At 34.0% G+C, this 24,398-nt stretch overlaps 1 protein-coding gene across 1 annotated transcript in view; it reads right to left on the bottom strand.

The window, feature by feature from the left end:
- The window catches only part of LOC111179032 (follistatin-related protein 5), a 143,482-nt gene that overhangs the window by 65,379 nt on the left and 53,705 nt on the right, over nt 1-24,398 (bottom strand). Inside the window, exons 4-5 of the mRNA XM_089911286.1 lie at nt 22,520-22,681; nt 18,044-18,178 (exon numbers count right to left, since the gene is read on the bottom strand). Coding sequence (XP_089767412.1) covers nt 18,044-18,178; nt 22,520-22,681 — 297 coding nt within the window. The remainder of the gene's footprint in view (nt 1-18,043; nt 18,179-22,519; nt 22,682-24,398) is intronic.

Raw genomic sequence — 24,398 nt, 5'->3', positions numbered from 1 at the left:
GAATTCTTCACACAAATGACTGGCTGTGGTTTTTACATGATAAACAATAAACAATGACATTATTAAACAACTGTGGGTAATTAGTTGCAGATACATAAGAGAACAACTTTGCCTTCTAATTCACTTATACACCCTGCTATTTCAGGTAGATGGCAAGCAAAGTTACTTCCTCATTTGCTTTGACTTCCTCATCTAGAAAATACACCACATGGTGAATTAGAGAATTTGAAAAATAAAATGATTATCACACATTTTAAGTAGTACATGGCACATAATGTTTTATATATATACAGTACTTAGTTCTCCTAAGTAGAACTCAAGATCATCATACCTATAGAAATTAAATTAATAGAGAGGTAGCCAAAAAAAAAAAAGTTGCATAAAAGTATATTCTAACCTATCATTAGGGCTACCAGAGGATTCTCTTTATTATCATTTGGGAGAACAAAATTATTAGAAAAATAGGAGACTACTTGGATGTTAATTAGCATATGTGCCAATAAATAACTGAAGATGGCAGACTTTAAAGCTGTAGCAATGAATATCAGTTTTTATAAAAGGGTATTATTTCTAGCAATTTTTAACCCTCTCGTATTCTGAACTCCCCACTATTTAATATGTATTCAAATATACATATTTAATATATTTAGATTACATACAATGTTAACATATGGATCTAATTATATTTAAACATGGTATAAAATAAAAGATATACATTCTCTGAAGGAAACTGGCTACATTAAAAAGTTATTTATCACTCAGGTACGTGAAGATTTTTAGATAAATATTTTGAGAGGGAAATTACACATTATAATCCACAAATGCATTAAATATCATGATATTTAAGGCATTCTGGTTAAATATATAGTTTATAATTCAGTTACATTTGCTTATCTCTAAAGACATTACAAAACAGATATAAAACAGGGCAATGAAAGTCAGCAGACACCTTAACAACATAATCACTGAAGTAGGCCATAAGCTTAGCATTGGAAATTTCGTCACAAGACTAGTCGTCACAAGATTTTAAAATATATTAGACTTTACACGGCCTGAGAAAGTGTTCATGTAGAAGATGACATAATGTCTCATAAAACAAGCTGATTATAAGTTAACAGAGGTTAACTTCTTCTTGGAACAGATTTCTAAAGAAATTGCATGACACAGAACAGAAAATCAGGCAGTATGAAGATTTTATGAGTATTCAATGAGCTAAAAATGTTCAGTTGCTTAGAACAGTGCCTGGCATGTGCACACACACACAAACACAGTAGTGTATGTATACACACAACACATATGTTTATATACATAAGTGCACATATACTTTTTTGAAAATGAATATGTATTTTTGCTAAACATACATATAAACATAACTTCAAAGATAAGAACTTTATATTTTGACTCAAAAATGAAGCAACTTGCAGCAGTAATATGGCTTATATATCTTGTCTTGTATTGCAGAGAAACAGTATAACATTTGAGTGTACACAGTGTGGAGGAACAGATATGTACATGCCCCTTCAGACATTCTTTCCCAAATATGAAAAGGCTTATTAGCAGGCCAATGGCAAGTTCCACAGTAAATTCAATTTGCTTTTTAAAACTGGTTCAAGTGCTTACATTGTGTTGATTAAAGTGAATTCCATATTGCTTTTGATTTGCTTTTACACAATAGCTCCAGGCTCGGCACTGTTAAACAATAATGTGAAACCTGACATTCTCAATCTGTTAAATCCCCATCCTATAGCAATAAGGTCACGTATTATTGGATTAAAAGGATGGCTAACCCTAGAACTGAAATTTTCTTCTCCAAAGTACCTTAAATATGTCTTTGTTCTCATACAATTTTATGATAGAGAGCCCAGATATGTGTCATATAGTAAGAATTTTGAGGGAAAAATGTTAATTGGAGAATTACAAACTAATAATGACATTCATAAAGGAATTTCAGCTTAGTCATGGAAGAACTTGTGATCTTAAATTACAAAATATCCTGATGGTCCCAAGATGCGTTAGCTGTACACAGCACATCCAACTTGTTCATTGAGCCATTTGTTGAATAGGATTAGGTCAATTCAATGTTAGCCTGATGTCTCTCTTTCTATTTTTTCTGGGATAATTTTTCTTCTATCTGACGTAATTCTGAAAGTAGTATTTACTCAAAAGACGTTAGTCTCTTTGTTTTGCTCACATTAGTGGAGAGCAAATGGCAGGTCCTGCTTAAAATGACATCATAAGCTGTTAGGTTCTCAACTTTTCAGGGCATTGTCACTTACTACTCTGTTTTCCTAAAATTCTTGATGTATCCTAGTTATTAGGATTTTTTAAAATATTTTTTTGATGTGGACCATTTTTTAAAGTCTTTATTGCATTTGTTACAATACTGCTTCTGTTTTATGTTTGGTTTTTTGGCTGCGAGGCCTGTGGGATCTTAGCTCCCCAACCAGGGATCAAACCCTCACCACCTGCACTGGAAGATGAAGTCTTAACCACTGGACCACCAGGGAGGTCCCTAGTTATTATAATTTACCTACATGTTTTAAAAACTTATTATTTAGATGAATGAAGTCAGACTCATGGTGTTTTAATTTGCAAATGATATGACCGATTAGGGATTAATATACAACATATAAAAATAGTTCATACAACTCAACATCAAAACAAACAAACAAAAAGCAACCACATTAAAAAATGGGCAGAAGAATTGAATAGATAATTTTCCAAAGAAGACATGCAGGTGGCCAACAGGCACATGAAAAGATGCTCAACGTCTCTAGTCATTAGGGAAATGCAAATCAAAACCACAATGAGATATTAACTCACACTTGTCAGAAAGGCTATCATCAAAGGGAACAAAAATAACAAATGTTGGCGAGGGTGTGGAGAAAAGGGAACCCTTGTGCACTGTTGGTGGGAATGTAAATTGGTGCAGCCACTCTGGAAAACTGTACAGAGATTTCTCAAAACACTAAAAATAGAACTACAAAACAACCCAGCAATTCCACTCCCAGGTATATATCCAAAAAAACCAAAAAGGAATTCGAAAAGATACATGCACCCCAATGTTCATAGCACCATTATTTACAGTTGCCAAGATATGGAAGCAACCTAAGTGTCCATCAACAGCTGACTGGATGTGGTGTATATATATAATGGAATAGTACTCAGCCATAAAGAGAATGAAATTTTGCCATTTTCAGCAACACTGATGGACTTGGAAGGCATTATGCTAAGTGAAATAAGTCAGACAGAGAAAGACAAATACTGTATGATGTCACTTATATGTGGAATCTAAAAAATACAACAAACTAGTGAATATAACCAAAAAGAAGCAGACTCACAGATATAGAGAACAAACTAGTGGTTACCAGTGGGGAGAGGCAACATAGGGGTGGGGAAGTGAGAGGCACAAACCATTGGTGTAAGATAGGCTCAAGGGTGTACTGTACGTCATAGGGGATATAATCAATATTTTGTAATAACTGTAAATGGAAAGTAACCTTAAAAATTGTTAATTTTTTAAATTTGAAAGTAAAAAAAAAAAAGATTCAATAGTGTATTTAAAAAGGGATGACAATATAGTGAAACCAGAAAAATGTCTGAAGTCATCCACAGTTTTTTGTTTGTTCGTTTTTGTTTTTTCTATGCTTCTTACGTTGTCCCATTAAAACTCCTGGTCATAATGCTACCTGATTTTAAATCTCTAATCTTTCAGGAGCCTTCCCTGTGAGACACTGTCATCCCTGGTTTTAAATGCCTGAAGATGAGAAACAAAATTCTTTCTCATCACGTTAGAAGGGAAAATTAAAACATGAAGAAGTGACGTCAGTGTCTAAAACCAGGTAAAGAAACCACCACTACACGTTAAGATTAGAAATCTGGAGTTACTGCCCATATTACTTTAACATGTATCATCTTCTTAATTTGAAACCTTATTGCTACTCCTGGGAGCTGCTACTTCAAACTGTTACACTGGAGAAACAATGGTGGAAAATCATAAAAGGAATAAACTATCTTTCTAATTGGGGTATAGTTGCTTTACAACCTGAAACTAACACAATATTGTAAATCAACTACGCTTCAATTACAAAAAAATTTAAAAAAGGAATAAACTATTCTGTTCTCCTCTAATTCTTTCCTCTCTCCCCTCCTTTCCCATCCCCACTCCAACACAAAACAGATTCTGTATTAGTAAGAGAGAACAATGCCAGCTGCCCTTCTTCCTTCCATTGTCAGAACTGAAAAAAGGTCAGAACAAACAACAGTGAAACTCCAGCAGCTGTAGTGACTGCAGCAGAGTAAAAGAGAATGGGGTCAAAGATGCTCAGAGAGAAGTGACAGGAAGAGAAATAAACTAGGCCAAGTAGCAGTAGTGTAGCCAGCTGTGCTGTGGGAAGAGTGAACGCTGGCACTGAAACATGAGAGCATTTTCAGTTGAAGCCGTCTGATACCACAGGGACTCCACACGTGTAACCTTTAATTATTGCTCACTCTTGAAAATAAGATGCAGTCAGGCATGACTTCCAGAATGTGATATAAAAACGGTTTCCCTATATATATGTATTAGCATACGGTATTTGTTTTTCTTTCTGACTTACTTCACTCTGTATGACAGACTCAGGTCCATCCACCTCACTACAAATAACAGACACGGGGAGGGGGAAGGGTAAGCTGGGACGAAGTGAGAGAGTGGTATGGACATATATACACTACCAAACGTAAAACAGATAGCTAGTGGGAAGCAGCCGCATAGCACAGGGAGATCAGCTCGGTGCTTTGTGACCACCTAGAGGGGTGGGATAGGGAGGGTGGGAGGGAGACCCAAGAGGGAGGAGAGATATGGGAACATATGTATATGTATAGCTGACTCACTTTGTTATAAAGCAGCAACTAGCACACCATTGTAAAGCAATTATACTCCAATAAAGATGTTTTTAAAAAAAAAAAAAGGTTTCCCTCCTATGTATGTATATGTATTTTTTACTAACATTCCGTATGAAACTTACCTTTCCCACACTCTACAAGAAAGAACATCAAAGGAAAATGATCAGGTTTGAATAAGACTCTGAAATGTTTGTTCCAAGGGCATTTTTTCCAACTTGAGCATACAATTTTTCATGTGACTAGGAGATTCAAGAAGGGAATTTAGCTTCACAGGAGTAACAGACTACATAAGATACAAGAGTAAACGAATCGCCAGTTGCGACACATGCTCATAAAGGCATAAGCAATTCCTAAGTAAATCTGAGCCTCAAAATAGTTTGCTGTTAAAAACAAATATCAAATATTTCATCTGTAACACCTTCTTGAATAGTCCTATTCCTAGCATTTTTCACTTTTACCCATTTTTACCATTTACATAATTTTTATCCATTGTTCAACATATTTAAGAAAAATTTAAAGCTAAAATTATTGAAGCAGAATAATGACAGTATCAGTAATCAGAAACATTTACTGAGCCCTTATTATGTGCTACACATGGTGCCAAGTATCTTAGAATACTGGAGCCATTAAAATTTTATTTCTACCAATATCTCTAATTGAGTTAATTTCTCTAATAATTTAAGAAAAGCAATTAGCTGTACAGTGGAAACTAACACAACATTGTAAAGCAACTACACTCCAATAAAAATTAACTTAAAAAAAGCAAAATAAAGCAAGCATGTGCTAAAAATGAGTCTAATCAAATAGTTTGGAGTAGAATAATAATGTTCTAAAAACAAATTAATGAGTATCCACTTATTTATGTATCAAACAAAATGTTTTCAGATGAGTTTCTGTAGCCAGAATTGTGTCCTGGCCAACACTGTACCCATTGGTATGAAGTAAACATTGCTCAGGGGCCACAAAAGCATAAAGTCGGCAGTAGATTATCTCTTATCTATTATTAAAATAGAATCTTTTCAGTGTTAACTTTCCTCTAATTTAATGGATACAAATTAATAGGCACAAGCAGCCTAAGGCATAATTTTAGTCCTTGACTATTTTAATATGATTATTTATTAAAAATAATATTTTATGAACGTTTTCTTCTTAGAAGCTCAAACAGGCTGATAAATCAAGTAACACTATCTTTTGGGAAATGCCATTATGCAAAATAATTTTCAAAAGATGAGGAAGACGGTCCAACTCATACTGAATGCTCACATGGGTTGTATCCAGCAGCACAAAACGTATTCTGTCTTGAGATTAAATAGTCAACATAAAAGACTGTTGGTCTTATATACCATGTTGGCAATTTGAATTTGGTTAATCCTGCTCAGGTAAAAAAAAAATTACTCAAATGTCTACTATATATTAAAAATGAGATGTGCAACAAAAAGTGCTTACTGTGATATTTATCTAAACACTAGATAATGACTATGTAGAAAAGAATTTTTACCTTTGCAGAAATATAGCATGTAAATGACTCTTCACTTGACTTTTTCTATTCACAAAGTTCAACACCTCCCTTAATCTGGTTCTACCCAATAATTTATTCTCACCATGTATTGCAAATCCCCAGCAAATCTTTTTATGAGTATATTACACAAAGTTAATAAAACACACCATGTGGGTTCATGACTCTTCCCTGAGTTGATATACTTTTAAGTCTCCAGCTGTAGAGGTATCGCTACAGCCACCAAATATTAGCTCAAATGTCATTACCTCAATAAAGATTATGCAATGCAACTCAGTTGGAATTTGATGATTCTGCGGTTGCAATCCTATCCCACTTGGCTTGTATGTCTGTGACAATTATGTTATTCTACCATGTATTATAGCTGTCCTTTACTTCTAACTGCACTAAACTATAGTCTTTCTGAAAGTACAGAGTTGTCTTATTCAGTGCTAGCCATATGCTAGCAGCATGTTTGTTTGCGTGTTTGTTCTTTCCTCAGTGAATATTTCATAGGTGAAAACACAAATGAACAAACCTATTGTTCCCTGTAGATTTTTTGTTCACCTTACAATGAAAACTCTTAACTTTATAAATTTTGTAAATATCCCTTTTCTAATAGACATTAGAAAACAAGTAAGTTTGGATTAACCTTGAAATAGTATTCGCGCACTTGGGAATGTAAAAACTTCACACACATTTAAATTACATAAATCAAATTACAGCCATCGTAAAAAGTATTTAAGTTAGTTCGGTTACCATGGAAATACGGAAGTAATTTAAAAACGAATAAAAATGAAACTAAATTATAGCAAAATATTAAGTACGTGGCAGGTTCTTCTTAAATAACTTCTGAATGTATGGCAATTCAATATTTCTCTAATATGTGTGATTGCCGGGTTCCAAGGCATATGCAAATCCGAACAGAAAATGTTGAAGTGCTTTCCAAAGGGAGGTGAAACTGACACTACCTCTAGCAGTGGACATTGAGTCCTATTTTTCCAAATCACATCAAGTCTTGGTGGTTTGCAGCTTTTTAATTTTTGGTATTCTGGTAGACGTAAAAATGGCACTTCTCTGTGATTATAAAGTGTGTTTCCTTGAAAACTAACGAGGATTAACATCTTTTCATAATATATATTGGCACTTCATCTTTCCTTCTGTCTGAAAAGTCTTTTTAAAACTACTGCCTAGTTTTCTTTGGTTTGTTTCATTTATAACTATCTATCTATCTATTGATTAATCTATGATACTAAGTTCTTATTAGTTTTTTAGGTAGACAATGTCTTGAGGGAAAATTCTTATGATTAGAGCTTCTTAATTTTAATCTAATCATACTTTTTTTCTGATGTTTATTCTGCCTTTGAAACATACCCCTAAAATTATATTCTAATATTGATATTAGTATAATCATAATTAAGGCAATATTGGATATGATATATATGTATATGTATGTATATAGTCTTTACTTGAATATCATTATGATAATTACATTAGAAAATAACACTCCTTTTTTTCTTTACTATATGGTATAATCTTAGTCTTCTTGATCCAAACTGTATCTAGGAACACATTTTGACTTTCTATAAGCATATGTTTCAGACAAAAACAAATATTTTATTCACTAATAATTTATTTTCTCTTCAAATTGTACTATTAGAATGTTTCCAAAAGTTTTATTATTAGTTATACCAGAGTTTAGTATTTATAAAGGTATGCATTAGACAGACAGTAGATCAATTTAGGGGAAAGATACTGTATTTAAATTGGCACACAATTTTACTGCATGAGTTAGAAAAGTGACTTTTAAGAAATGTCATATTTAATAACATTTCAAATGTAAAGTAATATTTCGCATGTAACACAAATATGGAAATGAACACAAAGTTGGAAAATAAAGCAAATAAGGAAGATAAACAGTAATCAAACTGTCTGACTCACTCTTTCTGGCATATTCGTACAACAATTAGTTCTTATCAGAACCCAGATATCTGGGCAAACAGAGGATAATAGGCACACAGATGTATAATCTGGGCTCTTTGTACACAGTTGATAAAAATGTATGGCATCAATTAGATTTCACAAAATGTTAAGAAGGCACCTCCCTTCAGCCCCTCACGTGGGAGCCTGGGAATTTGAAAAGCACATTTGTTTTATTAACTCTTCACACATTGACACCATTTTCTGACAGAATTCCTATATCAGAGAACTCTAAGAAAATCATTGAGTGATAATTTTCACCTCTTGAACCTAAGTACAGGTTTCCCCACTATCCGAAAGTAGAAGGTTCCTGTGAAACCTTTTACAAACCAAAATGCTATAAAGTGAAGAAGCAATTACCTTAGGACACGTCTTGCTAAGGGAGGCACAAAATAAATGGAGGTAAAGCACAGATGCTCACAGACACCGTTCACAGCTATGAGGGATTGATGCGGAGATGCTGAGATGATGCTGAGTGTGGTTCCAGGGAAGGAGCTTGGCTGTGCCAGCCTTCCACCTCAGATGCTCCCAACCTCTACAGGGCTGCTGCAAAGCGGGTTGGACGTGATTTTAGCTCTTCACCTTTCTTACTAGAAAAGAAGATCCTCTTAGGATTTCTTTTGGTTAGCGAAAGCTGATACTAACGTATTTGTAGGTCTTTCGTAAAAGATAGTGGCATAAATAGAATTTATGAAAATCGGGGGCTACCTGTCACAGCTATTTTGCAAAGGACTCACCAAGTGCAATACCTCTGGAATTATGGATTATCAAAGTGAATCCTAACGTTTTCTCCTTAACACCACCAACAAAATATTAGTATATAGGTTTTCTAAAAGTTTCATAGAGACCTCATACTCAGCACTGTCACTGTATATAAGCTTATTTAGTCTGCAAGCCTGCAGAAATATAAATAAAATATCATCATTACTTGCCTATTTCTATCATAAAATAAATTAGGCAAATTGACATGGTATAATATGAGATGAGATACAGGAATATTCCACTGAAGGTATACAAGGTCCTGTAGACAAAATGGAGGAAATAAATCAAAATAAGAAAGCTTAGAGTCATATTTTGTTTTGTAGGCAAGGGATCCCTGATTATTGATGATTGTTGTAAACTTGTCAATTTGATGACATTCAGATCACGTAGCATCTTGTTAAATGAGAGACAGGCTTCCACTATTGGGCAAAAATGGCAATGCGTTAGAAACAGGTCTATTTAATGACATTGAAAAGCATGCTATTTTGAAAATATAACCTTCAGATATGGAAACCACAAAGCAGATCATTTCACCATGGTCTGGGTCAACAGATGAAAAGATTTATGAACAAGTTACTTCACAGGATGCGACAATGTCGTTGGCCAAATTGAGAGCCTGAATATGAGAATTTAAGATAAGTAATGAAAGCTCATAAAATAATAAATGCTTATCAAGCATGATTAACCTCAACTTGAGTCTGATTAGTCTAAGTGTGCTTTATTTCACAATAAGCTTACTAATATGTAAATGTCGTGACAAATATTCACCAAATAGTTTTTTGGGTTTTTCAAAAGAAATATGCATTGTTCACTCTGCTTTAAAGTGTTTTTAGTATACTACTTCTATTAAATAATAGTCAGTGAATGTTAAACAAAAATTAACAATAATTTTCATTTATTGATTTACTTCATTTTTCTCAAATGTCTGTTTTTATTTGGTGCCTCTGGATTCCAGCACTGAGCTCGTAGCTATCAGCATTAACATCTCACCCTGGCTGTGATGTCCACACCATATCTTTAACTATAGATTTTCCAAATTCCTATTTATTCTACCTAACTCATATTGGTTGAGTATAAAAATGATTATTAATTGATAACTGGTGCATTTGGGTCCAGCTATACCTGATAGACTATGCTATTCTTGGTTTATACTAACTTCCCAGCCTCTGTAGACATTGATAAGATCCTACGTAAATGATCTCATTAAATCTATACAACTGCTATTTCGGAGTAAGTATTTTCTCTACTCTTTAAAAATAGAAAGTAAATGAAGACTAGAAAGGTTAATTAACTTGTTCATATTACCAGAATATGTTCTATTTCCGAAGTTTGTGATATCATATTTAAACTGTCTTTAAATGTAAAAATACCATATTTTAACCTATTTTAAGACCCTTTCCTCTACTTCTAAAATAGGCAAATACTTCTTAAACATTCATATTATCTTTTGAAATATTTAGGTACAAGTGGCTACATTTCACCATATTTCTAAATCCGTGTATTGTGAATTATACTTGTCATATTTTTATAATACTTATTAACTTATATGAACATTATATATTTATATAGTTTGTTCATTCTTGTAATCTTGTTGTAGAGTCTAACCCATTTAAAATATCCATTTAAAGAATCATAATGAATTTTAGTTCATAACAGTCAACCAATATTAATTTATCGAAGTTAATTCTAAACTAAGGAATGTAGCAATAGCTGAATATTTCCAATGTAATACTGACTGTGACAATGAAAAAAAGAAAAAAAATATATAGACTAGTCTAACATATTCGAATATTATATTCCAATATTTCTGAGAAGCTAGATTAAACGTATCCTTTACTAAAATCCCAGCAAGGTGTCATAAAACCTGTGCCCAGGGCTTAATGCGCATAGAGGCTTAAAAGCTTTCCAGAGAAGCCTACATTCACTCTGCTTTTAATTTACCATAATTCTGAAGATAAATTGTTATCATCTGGGAATTGCCTCCCATTGGAAATGGAAGTGTATTAAGTGCTTATGCTATGTGCAAGATGTTTCCAAATAAACAATGTTGTACCTCTACCTAAAATCCCCTCACATTATTTCAAGTCGTCTTCTACTCCCTGTTACAAGCACCAGTCTAGGGCCCATTTCTACTGTTCTTTGCATTTAAGTCCTCCCTGTATACCATTCTGTTCAATCTTGGTTATCAAACCCTAAGCCTAATATAGCTGGAGATTATATTATTTTGCAGCATTTTCTTGTAGTTCAATTTGTCACATGAGAAAAATTCCAGTAGGGTTTGCCAACAAGCCTGTAACTCAAGGTTTTCCATTTCAAAGATTCAGGTACAAGAAAAATCAGCTCCCTGGCCTGTGATGCTTTGCATGAATTTTTCTCTCAACAGCATCATATTGCTGGGAAATACAGTATAAGAAAAAAATGTGGTTGATGCCACTATCAGAACTCAATTATACAGAAAATAGCTGGATGATTACTCTGAAGCTGTAGCCAAACAAAATCCGTGTTGTGTCATTTGACCCAAGAGTTGTAAATCTTTCCCCTTTTTTATTGCTGTCTACATGGGGTTCAATACTTCTCTGCATCCTTCAGAAAGAAAACAGAAGAAAATCACCTTACAAAATAATTTTTTAGTATAATAGGAATATAAATTGACCAACATAAAGGGGAAATAAAGTGTAGCTTTTGCTTTGACTCTGGCAAAAGTGGACCCTGGCAAAATATGTATTTTTTTATTTAAAATATCTTAATAGCTACATTAAAAGAAAAATTATACTCTTATCAGCAGAGTCAATTTTTTAGAATGAAGATATATAATATTTTGTTTGGATATATAATACTATAGATGTCAATATACACTCACATCTCCATCTCCATCTACCTCTATACCTATATCTCTGTATATGTATCATTCATTTTGGAAACTCTGATTTCTAACAATTACTAGATTTTCCAGTCTTATTAAAAATGATTTTTGTCAATGTTTCTAGCAAGAAGTAATTATTTTCAGAAAATTAGTAAGAATCAGCATAATGTCTAGCATTATGGTGAGTGCTTTACCGTTATCTATACAGAAAACCCTTAGTGAGTTAGTATTTATACTGTATTACAGATAAGGACATTAAAGCTCAGAGATGCTAACTAGTAGCTCCAAATCACAGGACTATTATGTGGTGGAGGAATTATTCTAACTCATGTCTTACTCCAAAGTTCATGCTCTTCTATTAGACCAATCTGCTTTTTAAATATACAGTTGACACTTGAACAACATGCGTTTGAATTGTGCGGGTCCACTTATACAGGGATTGTTTTCAATAAGTACATACTACAATACTACACGATCCGCCGTTGGTTTAATCCATGGATATGGAACCACAGACACATAGGACAGACTGTAAAGTTCTACTCAGATTATTGACTGCAAGGGCGGTTGGCACTCGTAAACACTGCATTGTTCAAGGGCCAACTGTATGTTGTATCCTAACACAACTAAAAGGACAAAAGACCTCTGAAATTATTTTGGATAAGTAATTTTTAATATATGTAAATAAGAAGAGTGAAGTCATCATTGATGGGTCCGTGACTGTTTTCTCTGTTTTTTTGAGAATATCTGTCAACATACAAATGTGACTTGCATAATTAATATTATTAGTCTTTTTTCCATGGAATTACTAGAAGAGAACCCAGCGCAATTCTTATGTTAGGACTTAGAAAGGCTATAGTTTTCCCTGATGTGCTCGCCACCTGATTTTGGTATTGTTATACAGAATTCTGACAATTTATTGAGTACTAGGAAACATCCCAAGGAAACTGCCTTCAACTGGACAGTCTCACATTTTCAGTTCATTCTCTTTTATCACTACTAATATTCTACTCAATTAGTTTACTTATTTAGCTTTATTCTTGTTTTAATTATGTGCGTTAGTTTCTAAAAATGGCTATTTTCACATTAACAACTATATATGTATATGTTCTTAATAATGGTGTCGCAAATTTGTGGAAAACAAATTTAACAAAAATTAAATTAGTTTAGGGAATTCCCTGGCAGTCCAGTGGTTAGGACTCGGCGCTTTCACTGCAGGGGCCCAGGTTCGATCCCTGTGTGGGGAACTAAGATCCCCCAAGCTGCACGACGTGCCAAAAAAAAAAAAAAAGGTTAAAGTTGTTTATTTAAATGAGAGTTAAATTTGTTATTGCAAAGAAACTGTATTTGCATGCCTACAAAATAATAGAATATAAACATGAATTAGTGATGCTTGAGACTTCTGGGTTACAACTAAAATCCATTTTTTTTTTTTTTTTTTTGCCAAAAGCAATGTCATGAAGTTTTCCCTTATGTTTTCTTATAAGAGGTTTACATTTTCAGGTTTATACCTAAGTCTTTAACTATTTTGAGTTGATTCTTGTATATGGTAAAAGATGGGATGTTCAGTTTCATTCTTCTATGTGTGGACACTCAGTTTCCCGGCACCATTTTTTGAAAAGACTATCCTTTGGCAAACATGTATTCTGGAGCCCTTGTCACAGATTAGTTGACTGCATATGTGTGGATTTATTTCTGAGCTCTCTTTTCTGTCCCATTGGTCTACATGCCTGTCTTTATGCCAATATCATACTGTTTTAATGACTATAGTTTTTTAATATATTTTGAAATCAGGAAGTGTGATTCCTCCAGCTTTGCTCTTCTTTTCCAAGATTTTTGCAGTTATTCTGGACCTTTTGTTGTTTCATATGAATTTTAGGAACTGTTTCTATTTCTGTAAAATGCCACTGAGATTTTGATGGAAATAGAATTGAATCAGAGACCCCTTTGGTTAGTATTGACATTTTAAGAGTATTCATTCTTCCAATCTATGAGCACAGAATATCAGAATATCTCTCCATTTATTTGTGTTTTGTTCAATTTCTTTAATCAATTCCTTATAGTTTTCAGTGTACAGGTCTTTCACCTCTTTGGTCAAATTTATTCCTAGGTATTTTATTCTTTTTGATGCATTTGTAAGTGGAATTTCTTTCTTAACTACCTCTCAGATATACATTGTTAATGTACAGAAACACAACTGATTTTCATATGTTGATTTTGTACCCTGAAATTTTGCTGAATATGCGTATTAGTTCTAACAGGTATTTTTGTGGCATCTTTAGGGTTCTCTCTATATGAGATCATGTCATCTGCAGAGACAATTTTGCTTCTTTGGATTTGCATGCCTTTTATTTCTTACGCTTGCCTAATTGTTATGGCTAGGACTTCCAACATTATGTCAAATAGAAGTATGAGTGTGTATCCTTGTCTTGTTCCTGATCTTAGACGGAAAGTTTTTTTCAGCTTTTAACCATTGAGTATGGTGTTAGCTGTGGGCTTAGAAATATATGGCCTTAATTATGTTGGCGTAAATTCTTTCCACACCTAGGTTGTTGAGAATTTTTATTGTAAAGGGGTGTTGTCAAAGTATTTTTATCATGAAAAGGTGTTTCAAATGTTTTATTTGCATCTACTGGATGGTCAGGTGATTTTTATCCTGTAGTCTGTCAATGTGCAAGTCACATGTACTGATGATCTCCTTATGTTGAACCATCCTTGAATCCCAGGGATAAATCCCATTTGATCATGGTGTATGTTCTTTTTAATGTGCCACTGGATTCAGTTCATTAATATCTTGTTGAGAAATTTTGTACCTATGTTCATCAGGGATACTGACCTATACTTTTCTCAAAAGCACAGGTAGCAAAAGCAAAAATAGCCAAGTTAGAATGTATCAAATTTAAAAGCTTCTGCACAGCAAAAGAAATAATCAGCAGAGTGAAAATAAACTACCTATGGAATGGGAGAAAATATGTTCATCCTTTATATCTGATAAGCATTTAATTTTCAAAAAAAAAGCAACTCCAATAACTCAATAGCAAAAAATAACCCAACTTAAAAATGGGCAAAGGAGTTGAACAGACATTTCCCCAAAGACATACAAATGGCCAATGGACATATGAAAATTTTTTCTGTATCACTAATCATCAGGGATACAAATCAAAACCACAATGAGATATTATCTTCATACCGGTTAGAGCAGCTATTATCAAAATAACAAAAGATAAAAGTATTGGAAAGGATATGGAGAAACTGGAACTTTTGCACATTGTCTGTGGGCATGTAAAATGGTGTAGCCACTATGGAAAACATTATGGAGGCTAAAAATAGAACTACCATATAATATAGCAATCCCATTTGTGGGTGTATTTCCAAAAGAATTGGAACCAGGATCAAAGAGATAGCTGCACTCACATGTTAATTACAGCATTACTCACAACAGCCAAGATTTGGACACCCAAATATCTATTAACAAATCAATGGAAAAAGAAAATTTTGTATATTCATACAATATAATATTATTCAGTCTTACAAAGAAGGAACAACATGGATGGACCTGGAAGATGTTATGCTCATTGAAACAAGCGAGTCAGAGAAGGAGAAATATTGTGTAATTATACTTATATGAGGTATCTAAAAGAGTCAAAATCATAAAAGTAGAAAATACAAGGTGATTGTCAGGGGAAGGGGAGAAGGGAGACATGAAGAGTTGTTCAATGGTTATAAAGTTGTAGTTATATAAGATAAACAAATTTTAGAGCTCTGCTGTGCAACTTAGTCCTGTAGTTAACAATACAATATTGTACACTTAAAACTTTAAGAGGGTTAAGCCGATATCCTTATGTTAAGAGGGTAGGCCTTATGTCAAGTACCTTTTTGAAATTCATTAATTAATTACAAAACTAAAATCTGTTAGTTTTCACTCTTTATCCTTCAAAATGTCACATGATTTGAATGCATAACTAATACCTATACATATTTCACTTCCAGAGTTAGAAAACAAAAGTCTCCAAATCTTTCATTTGTATTGTTTATTATAAGATAGCTTTGAAAGTTCTATTAACTACAGATGTAGTAAGGCCTGCAATGCTATGTCTTATAAAATTAATATTTCTGATTTTAACAGCATATTGCCAACAAAATCTCTTTCGGACTTTCCTGGTGGCTCAGTGGTTAAGAATCTGCCGGCCAGTGCAGGGGACACGGGTTCAAGCCCTGGTCTGGGAAGATCCCACATGCCATGGAGCAACTAAGCCCATGCGCCACAACTACTGAACCTGTGCTCTAGAGCCCGCGAGCCACAACTACTGAGCCTGCGGGCCTAGCGCCCGTGCTCCACAACAAGAGAAGCCACTGCAAGGAGAAGCCCTGCGCACCGCAACAAAGAATAGCCCCCGCTCGCTGCAACTAGAGAAAGCTCACGCACTGCAGCTAAGACCCAACACAGACATAAATAAATAAATAAATAAATATTTAAAATGCATTATTTTGACCTGTCAGAGTTTAAGGTGATAAGTAAAATAAACTGAAAACATGATTTCATAAACAGCTTATGATTAAACTAACACATTTATATGACAAAATTGTATGAAATCTTCCAGTAAAGTGTTTCTCAGATATACATGCTGGTAGATAGTGATCCATTGATTAGAGAAGCTATAGCTAGGGGTTTCAATTTTGTAATAGAGAAATATGTTGAAAACTACATGACCAATATTAAATAAAAATTAAAATACAGAGTTGAAAGCAAAATCTGTCTCATCAGCACCATCATAAAGGACAAGGAAAACTAAAGTTTTCAATTACTTGTCACCCAAAATTAATTTTTAACAGGAAATGAATTGCAAATTGGGGTAAAGAAACTATGGTGGTCCTTATCTAGGTCATTAAATCCAGTTTTCTTTTCTCTTTTTTCACCTTAAGAATTTCATATTTAAGTATTTGCTTATAATGATGGTTGTCCTAGCCAGACGAACTATAGATACAGATATACCAGTAGTCAGGGCCTGGGTAAGACCCAACTTCCTCATTGGATCCACTCATATCTACATGCACTCACCAACTGAAAGAGGAATAAGAAGATTCCTGGGACAATGTTTTAACCTCGTCCAAAAACTGGCTCAGAGAGTTGCATATGTAAATGGTCCTCAAAATATAAGGATCCCTGCAAAAACTTAGACTGATAGGCAGTACAGACAGGTGCAAGACTTTGGGACAAGGAAAATAGCCATTCCAAGCACATCCAGACCCAATCCCAAAACAGCCATCCGTGGCACATGTGCACCAGGGGAAGAAAATGTCTGAGTGTTTGCCTATAGAGAGCCCACTTGATAAATGCTGCAAGAGTACTTTGAGTTCTAAACAATTCAGCTGTAACCAAAATTCCATCTTTAGCATCCCAGGCCACCATATCCCTTTCACTAAGTACTAATTTTTAAAAAAGACAGTACATTTTTGTTAAAACTTCATGAAACAACGAGGAGACAGGTACAGCAATGACAAAGGCTTTCTAGCTATAAAAGGAGAATAGCCCATGGGGTGGTGTTGGTGCCGGGGCAGCGGGTGTCTCAAGGTGGCTTACTTCTCTGACTGCTGCAAAGAAGGGCTGATGTACAGCCACTGGGCCAGGACTACAATGCAACTTCAAAAAAAGAATGACTGATGTATTAAAACTACAGAATGCTCCTTGGCTGTACTGTAGGACCTTGAATTCTAAATCATTTGGGAGAAGGAGTTTGCAAAGGATTTAATTTCCTATATGAGCAAATGGGAGGACAGGACCCAACATATCTTATGTACACTTGCCAAAGAAACAAAATCATTTTAGTTGCCGTATTGAAAGTTTCACAATCTTGTATTTAATCCTTAAATCTCCTTTTTATATTTCAAGAATTCCAGCCTTCCTATACATGAAAACTGCTTTTGTTTGCTTGTTTTTTCTTTTTATGCATTGCTCTTTTCACAGCGTTTTCTGATGCCTTTGTTTTTGAAAAAACTTACTTGTAAAGTTGAGTATGATGTGTGTGTGTGTGTGTGTGTGTGTGTGTGTATTCAATACTTACGGGTCTTTCTAGCAGAATCTTCCACAAAAAGAGAAGAAATGTCTTCATCCACTCCTGCTTCATTTTTTGCGATACAAGTGTATGCCCCTGTATCTTCATATCGCACATTGCTAATATGAACCTCACTGCCATTTGCTGAAAACAGAAGGCAAATGCAACCTGTAAACTACAATTTCAGTTTTGGTATAGTGATTTCTGATTACACAGTCAAACAGTTCTCTTAGCTTATCCTAATTAAACTGTTTCCCTTCATGCTTCCATGCTTTGGAGACATGCCAAATTATTCCAAATGCATTCAAGTGTTTCATAAATTGTGCTGTCACTCTATTACAGAAATCCCAATACTCTGTATCAAATGCACACACACCATATTTTATATTCATTTCCTACCTTGCATAAGAAGTGTTACATATTGAAAACTATAATTCCATTTCTATATTTATTTTTAATATTCATAATCCACGTTGTCCTCAGCTTTTACAACAGTTTTAATTAATACCAATATGGTTCATTTACAGGAAAATACTTGTGAAAAGACATGTCATAAAGGAATTAAGTGAGCTACATCATGCAAGTATAATACAATGCCATTTAGCACAAGCATATTCTTGAGTCTGAATTATATATCTGGAATTATTAGGTATAGGGGACAGAAAAAAAAACACACGATTTTTTGGGTAAGATTTGCAGTCGTTTGCAAGAAATATACCTAAAGTAAGCAGTATTATAATATGGAAATTGATATAGTCAGTGTATAACCAAAGGGTTAAGGGAATGATTAATCCAATTTTTAAGCTTTGGTAAAATAATATTTGCAGCTAATCTCTGAATGAGTTGCATTCCCCGAAGTGGAAACCAGGGTATAATTAATCATTTATTGTATGTTGGCAATACAGGAGGTGCTTTTACATATATTATTCCTTAATTGTCCCAGATAATAGCTGATTATCAAATGAGGAATCTGAGACTCATGGAATGATCTCATGCAGGTCACTCCCCTCAAAGGTAAGGGCTGGACTTCTGTTCTACCGGACCCCAAGGTTCAGTGTTTTAGTGCTCATTTGTTTAGGTTTGCATCTTTTCTTTTACTTTCTTTTCTTTCTTTCTGTATGTCTCTGTGTGCATGTTTGTGGTGTGTTCCATGTTATCCAATCACAAGGACACCATGAACTACGTGCAGTAGAAAGGGGCACGACTCTGTGACAGAGAGGAGACTAAATAATCAGAGCCGCTGTTTGGCGGAGGAAGGTAGAAAACCAAGGGGAAAAGCACTTAAATGTCATCCCTAGGAGGATATGGAGAGGCAGTGAGTGTTTGGGGAAGGCTAGTCACTGAAATCACTGGAACCTCTTTCTTGATTTACAGATATCACTGCACTCCTCCATTCCCCCCATCCTTTGTTGAGAATCACTTCCCCAAAACAGCTGGCAGGTTTTTATTGGCAGGGTCGCTGAAAAAGGCCAGTTGGCTTTGTGGGTTACACAATTTGTGTGCCAACTTCTCACCTCTGCCATAGCAGCATGACAGCAGCCACAGACACTATTTTTTTAAATGAATGTGGCTGTTCTAAAAACAAGCAAAACCACTGCTTTATTTACAAAAATAGGCAGCTTTCCAGATTTGGTCTGTGGTCCTTCATTTGCAGACCCCTGCTCTAAAAGATGAGAAGAAAACAATGTACTTAAGCCCAGATCAGCTTCTTGTTTTATGTGAAACATGGCCCTCTCCAAAGACCACATACTTAAGGTAAATTCTCTAGAACTTTTTTGAAACTTCAATTTATTCCCTCTTCAAATTCTCTCTTCTCAATATTCTTATATGTTCTTCTAACCTATGTGTCCCACTATCTTTCCCTCCTTTCCTACATAATCTAGCATATCTAGATGTTTTCTACTCTATGACCAGAACTACCAATTTCCGGGTCCATTTATCATCCTGACACACCTGCTTTCAGAACTAGAAAACATTCCCTGCACTTAAGTTTTTGATTAAAGTACTAGACTATTACATAAGCAAATTTACAAATTTTCAAATTCACGATCTCCAATTTTCAAGTAACAGGATGTTACTTGACCTTTAAAGTTAGTTGCATTTCATACCCTACTCCACTTTTATTTCAGATCTTTAGTCTTTGTTTGATGTCTCCCGGCATAATAATAACTTCTCACTCTAAACAGGTTGTCTTGTTCTTTAAATCATGAAATACATAGAAGTGATTAAAAAGTAAGCCCAAATCATTTCACAACATATGTGTAAAGTATCATCGCCTTGTATACCTTAAGCTTACACAATTTTATATGCCAACTGAATTTCAATAAAAGCTGGAAAAGAAAGAAATTAATCCCCAAACCTCCTGTTTCCATTTACATCTTCATTTTTATTTAATTCTCAAAGGAAATTTTCTGTTTCTTTCCAAGGCCAACCTCCCCTCCTTTTTTGTTTTGTATTTGTCCCTCCTTCCCCTGTTACATTATTCATACATCTTTCTCTTTACCAATATCCTTTTAAACCAACAAATCGTCCAAGAAGTAAGAAATATCTTCATCAGTCCTAAACCTTCCCACCAGCAGCTACTACTGTGATTTTTTACTCTTTCAAAATTTGGGAAGAGGTTTTTATACTTCTTCCCTCCTTTTCATTTCTAAGCCCACTGAGGACTGATTTTCTAAATGTCACAAGGACAAACTAATCACTAACCCATGAATATATTTTAATGATCTTCCTTGACCTTTCTATGCCCCCAGCACTGTTGAACTTGTTCCCATCTCTGGCTTTCTTTTCTTTCATTCCGTAATCACCTTGTTCTCCTGCCTCTTTGCTAATTATTAGTCCCTTTGGATATTTATCTTGATTTGCCCGCCGAAGTATTTCTGCTTTGTTGAATTTTACTTCTCATAACCATCCCATCCCATCTATTGCCATAGTTATCAGTTAGTGCCTAGACTTGGACCTCACATACCAATGCTAAATAAGCATCTGATGAATAAATGGGTAATTAAATAACTATGTAATTTGGTAATATGTGATCATATACAACGCCACATGGAATTTCACAGTCCTGTGCACCCAGATGTATCTCTTAGGTTCTGCTTCCTACTTACATTTTATTACTTGTCATAGTCTCTCAAAAATTAACTTATTTTCTCTTATTTTAAAAAATGATAATAGCTATTTTACAAATGCCCCAATCTTTCAAATGTTGAGTCTAGAGTGTAACCAACTCCCCAAATTTGCCTTCCTGTATATTTCTAAAACAAAAACAAAATAAGTTCATATAATATGGTTTGTTGCTATCAAATAGGTAAGAGATGACAAAATCAGAAGCTAATTAGACTTTCATTCAATTTAACTTCAGTTTATCAGATCAATCCTCATCTTAGATTACAGACACCATGATGCAATCAGTAGACATAAACATGTAAATTTGTTGGACCTACTTATATTAACATAGAGATTGCTAGGATTCAGCTTTGAAAGGTCAAAAATACTTTCACATGTCATTTTTCATTTGCAAAAATAAATAAGTAAATGATTTAAAAGATTTATTTTAAGATGTATACCGATAAAGTGTATTCACTCTCTAAGTTGAATAATAAGAGCAGTCTATTCTTACAGAAATAATTTTAAAAATGAAAATTTATTCATTTCTAAAGTATGAACTGAATTAATTTAAAAGCATGGAACAAGGAATGTAATGCCATGCAACAGATACTCCAGTAAAATGACTGTCCCTGGGCCACTCCTGACAATGGAAATAAGATTTTTACATTTTTTTGCTTACTAGTATAATCAACATATATGAAACTGCTTTTGCATTATTTAGATTATTTGACATTAGAAAGATTGCCTGGTTTGCTTTTCACATACCACTCATTTGTGATTATTATAATCTGTAAAATAATTGATTAATGTCTGCACATTAGACTATTAGAACATATAGAATATTTTATATATTAGAATGTAAGAACTTCATAACTGTAAAACTACATAAATGTGGAACATATTTAGTAGCATTTTGAATTTTTTCTCTTTTCATTTCATGATGCAAAACATTTCCTAAAGAATTTCTTATTTTTGACACTCTCTGTAATATATATTTTAATATATGATTTAAGCATTTAAAATTGTCTCTTCAGAAATGTATTCAATGAAGAGATCCAATTATTCTGTTCCCCATATCTGCTATAATTCAGACGATAAGATTTTAAAAGAAAAAATTTAATATTTTACTTATGACAGAAATAATGACATAGCTTATCATTATGACAAGGCTATTATTTAAAACATTAAAAATATTAAAGGACTCTATTTCAAATATTATGTCTTAGGTACAACCATATCTTTTTTCATATTCATGATATTCTTTTGCCACCAAGACTTATTTGCTCTCTCTTATAATAATGTAAAATGTGTTATAAATTTTAGAATAAAATTTTTACATTGTCATTTAAGAGGAAAAATGCAAGTAAAAAGCACCTTGAAGTGTGAGTTGCTTGGACAGCTTTGGTGTAATATCAATTCCATTCTTCAGCCATCCAAGCTGAGGATTTGGTATGCCCTCAGCATGGCACCTGAGACTTGCAGTTACCCCAGGTTCTCTGGCCTGACTCTCTGGATACACCCGGATTACAGGAGGGACTAAAAGAAGAAATGGAAAAGAAAGTGAATGAGTGATCTGTATTTGCCATTTGATTTTCCAAAACGAAGAAAAATTGCAATACGAGAAAATTACAATTATATTATTTTAATGATGATAATTTAATGAATGATATTTCTACAGGTCTTAGTTTGCAAATAATAGCATCCACTAAAACGTACCAGTGTCCCCTGGATAAAAGCTATTCTGAGACTGCACCAGGGAAAATATAAGCTGAGCCTGGGATATCTTGATTCAATAACTAAAGAAGTCCTTAAGGAATGACAGAAACATATCAAAAACTACAAAGCCAGTTTAAAAAGGCTCTCATTCACCAAATCTGAAATAATTTGAGCATTGAGATAATTATCAATTATAAAGGAGTATAAAGAATCAAACAAGACTCGATGAATTCAGTAACATAAATAAATGAACAAATATATAAATGGGAGAGAAGAAAAAACTTTTCCTTACTATAGCATCTTTTAGAAATTAAGATAACAATTCCACTTACAATACATCCAAAAATAAAATATTTAGGAATAATTTCACCAAGAAGGTGAGAGACTTTTACTTTGAACACTACAAAACATGTTGAAAGAATTTAAATAAAACCTAAATCAACAGAAAGACACCATGTGTTTATGAACTGAATAATTAATTGGTGAGATAATAAGATTTGGTAAGATGACACACAATACTGCAACATTGATTTATAGATACAATGTAATCACTATCAAAATTCCTAACTGCATTTTTTTTGCAGAAATCGAAGAGCTAATCCTCAGAGTCATATGGAATTACAAGGGGCTCCAAAGAGCCGAAACAATCCTGAAAACGAAGAATGAAACTGGAGTTCTCATATCTCCTGATTCCCAATCATATTACAAAGGTATAGTAATCAAAACAATGTGGTACTGGCAATAAGATAAAAATATACTTCTATGGAATTAGAATAAGGAGCACAGGGATAAACTCATACATCTATGGTCAATTGATTTTTGACAAGGATGCCAGGAAATAGTGTAAATACAACTGACGAAACAGGAAAAAATTGCAGATGATATCTGATATGAGCCTGGTATCCAGAACATACAACGAACTCGTACAACTCAGCAACTAAAAGACAAATAGCCCCCTTCTGCACAGCAAAGGACACCAACAAAAAGTGAAAAGGCAACTTACAGAATGGGAGAAAATATCTGTAAACCACTATCTGATAAGGAGTTAATATCCAAAAGGTACCAAAAAGTCATACATCTTAATAGAAAAAGAATTTAAAAATGGACAAAGGACCAAAATAGACATTTTCCCAAAGATATACAATAGCGAACAGGTTCGTGACAAGATGCTCCACGCCACTGATCATCAGGGAAATGCAAATCAAAACCACAATGAGTTATCACTTTATATCTGTTAGGATGTGTCTTATCAAAAAGATTAGAGATAACAAATGCTGGTGAGGATGTGGAAAAAAAGGAACCCTTGTACACTGTCGGTAGGAATGTAAACAGGTGCAGCCACTATGGAGAACAGTATGGAGGTTCCTCAATAAATTAAAAATAGATCTATTTCCAAGTCAATAAATTTCCCCTTTCTGCTTAAGTAAGCCTTAACTAATATGGATTCCTTCTGAACTTTAGCCTCAATATTCTCACCAGGAAAACTGAGATTTGATTTATGTCTCTTCTGGAATATGCATCAGTTACTCTGGTGATA

The sequence above is a fragment of the Delphinapterus leucas genome, chromosome 5 (assembly GCF_059928025.1).
Source record: "Delphinapterus leucas isolate spDelLeu-1000000601 "Yukka" chromosome 5, BTC_Dleu_Yukka2, whole genome shotgun sequence".
NCBI lineage: Eukaryota > Metazoa > Chordata > Mammalia > Artiodactyla > Monodontidae > Delphinapterus > Delphinapterus leucas.
This window is presented reverse-complemented; position numbering and strand designations above follow the sequence as displayed.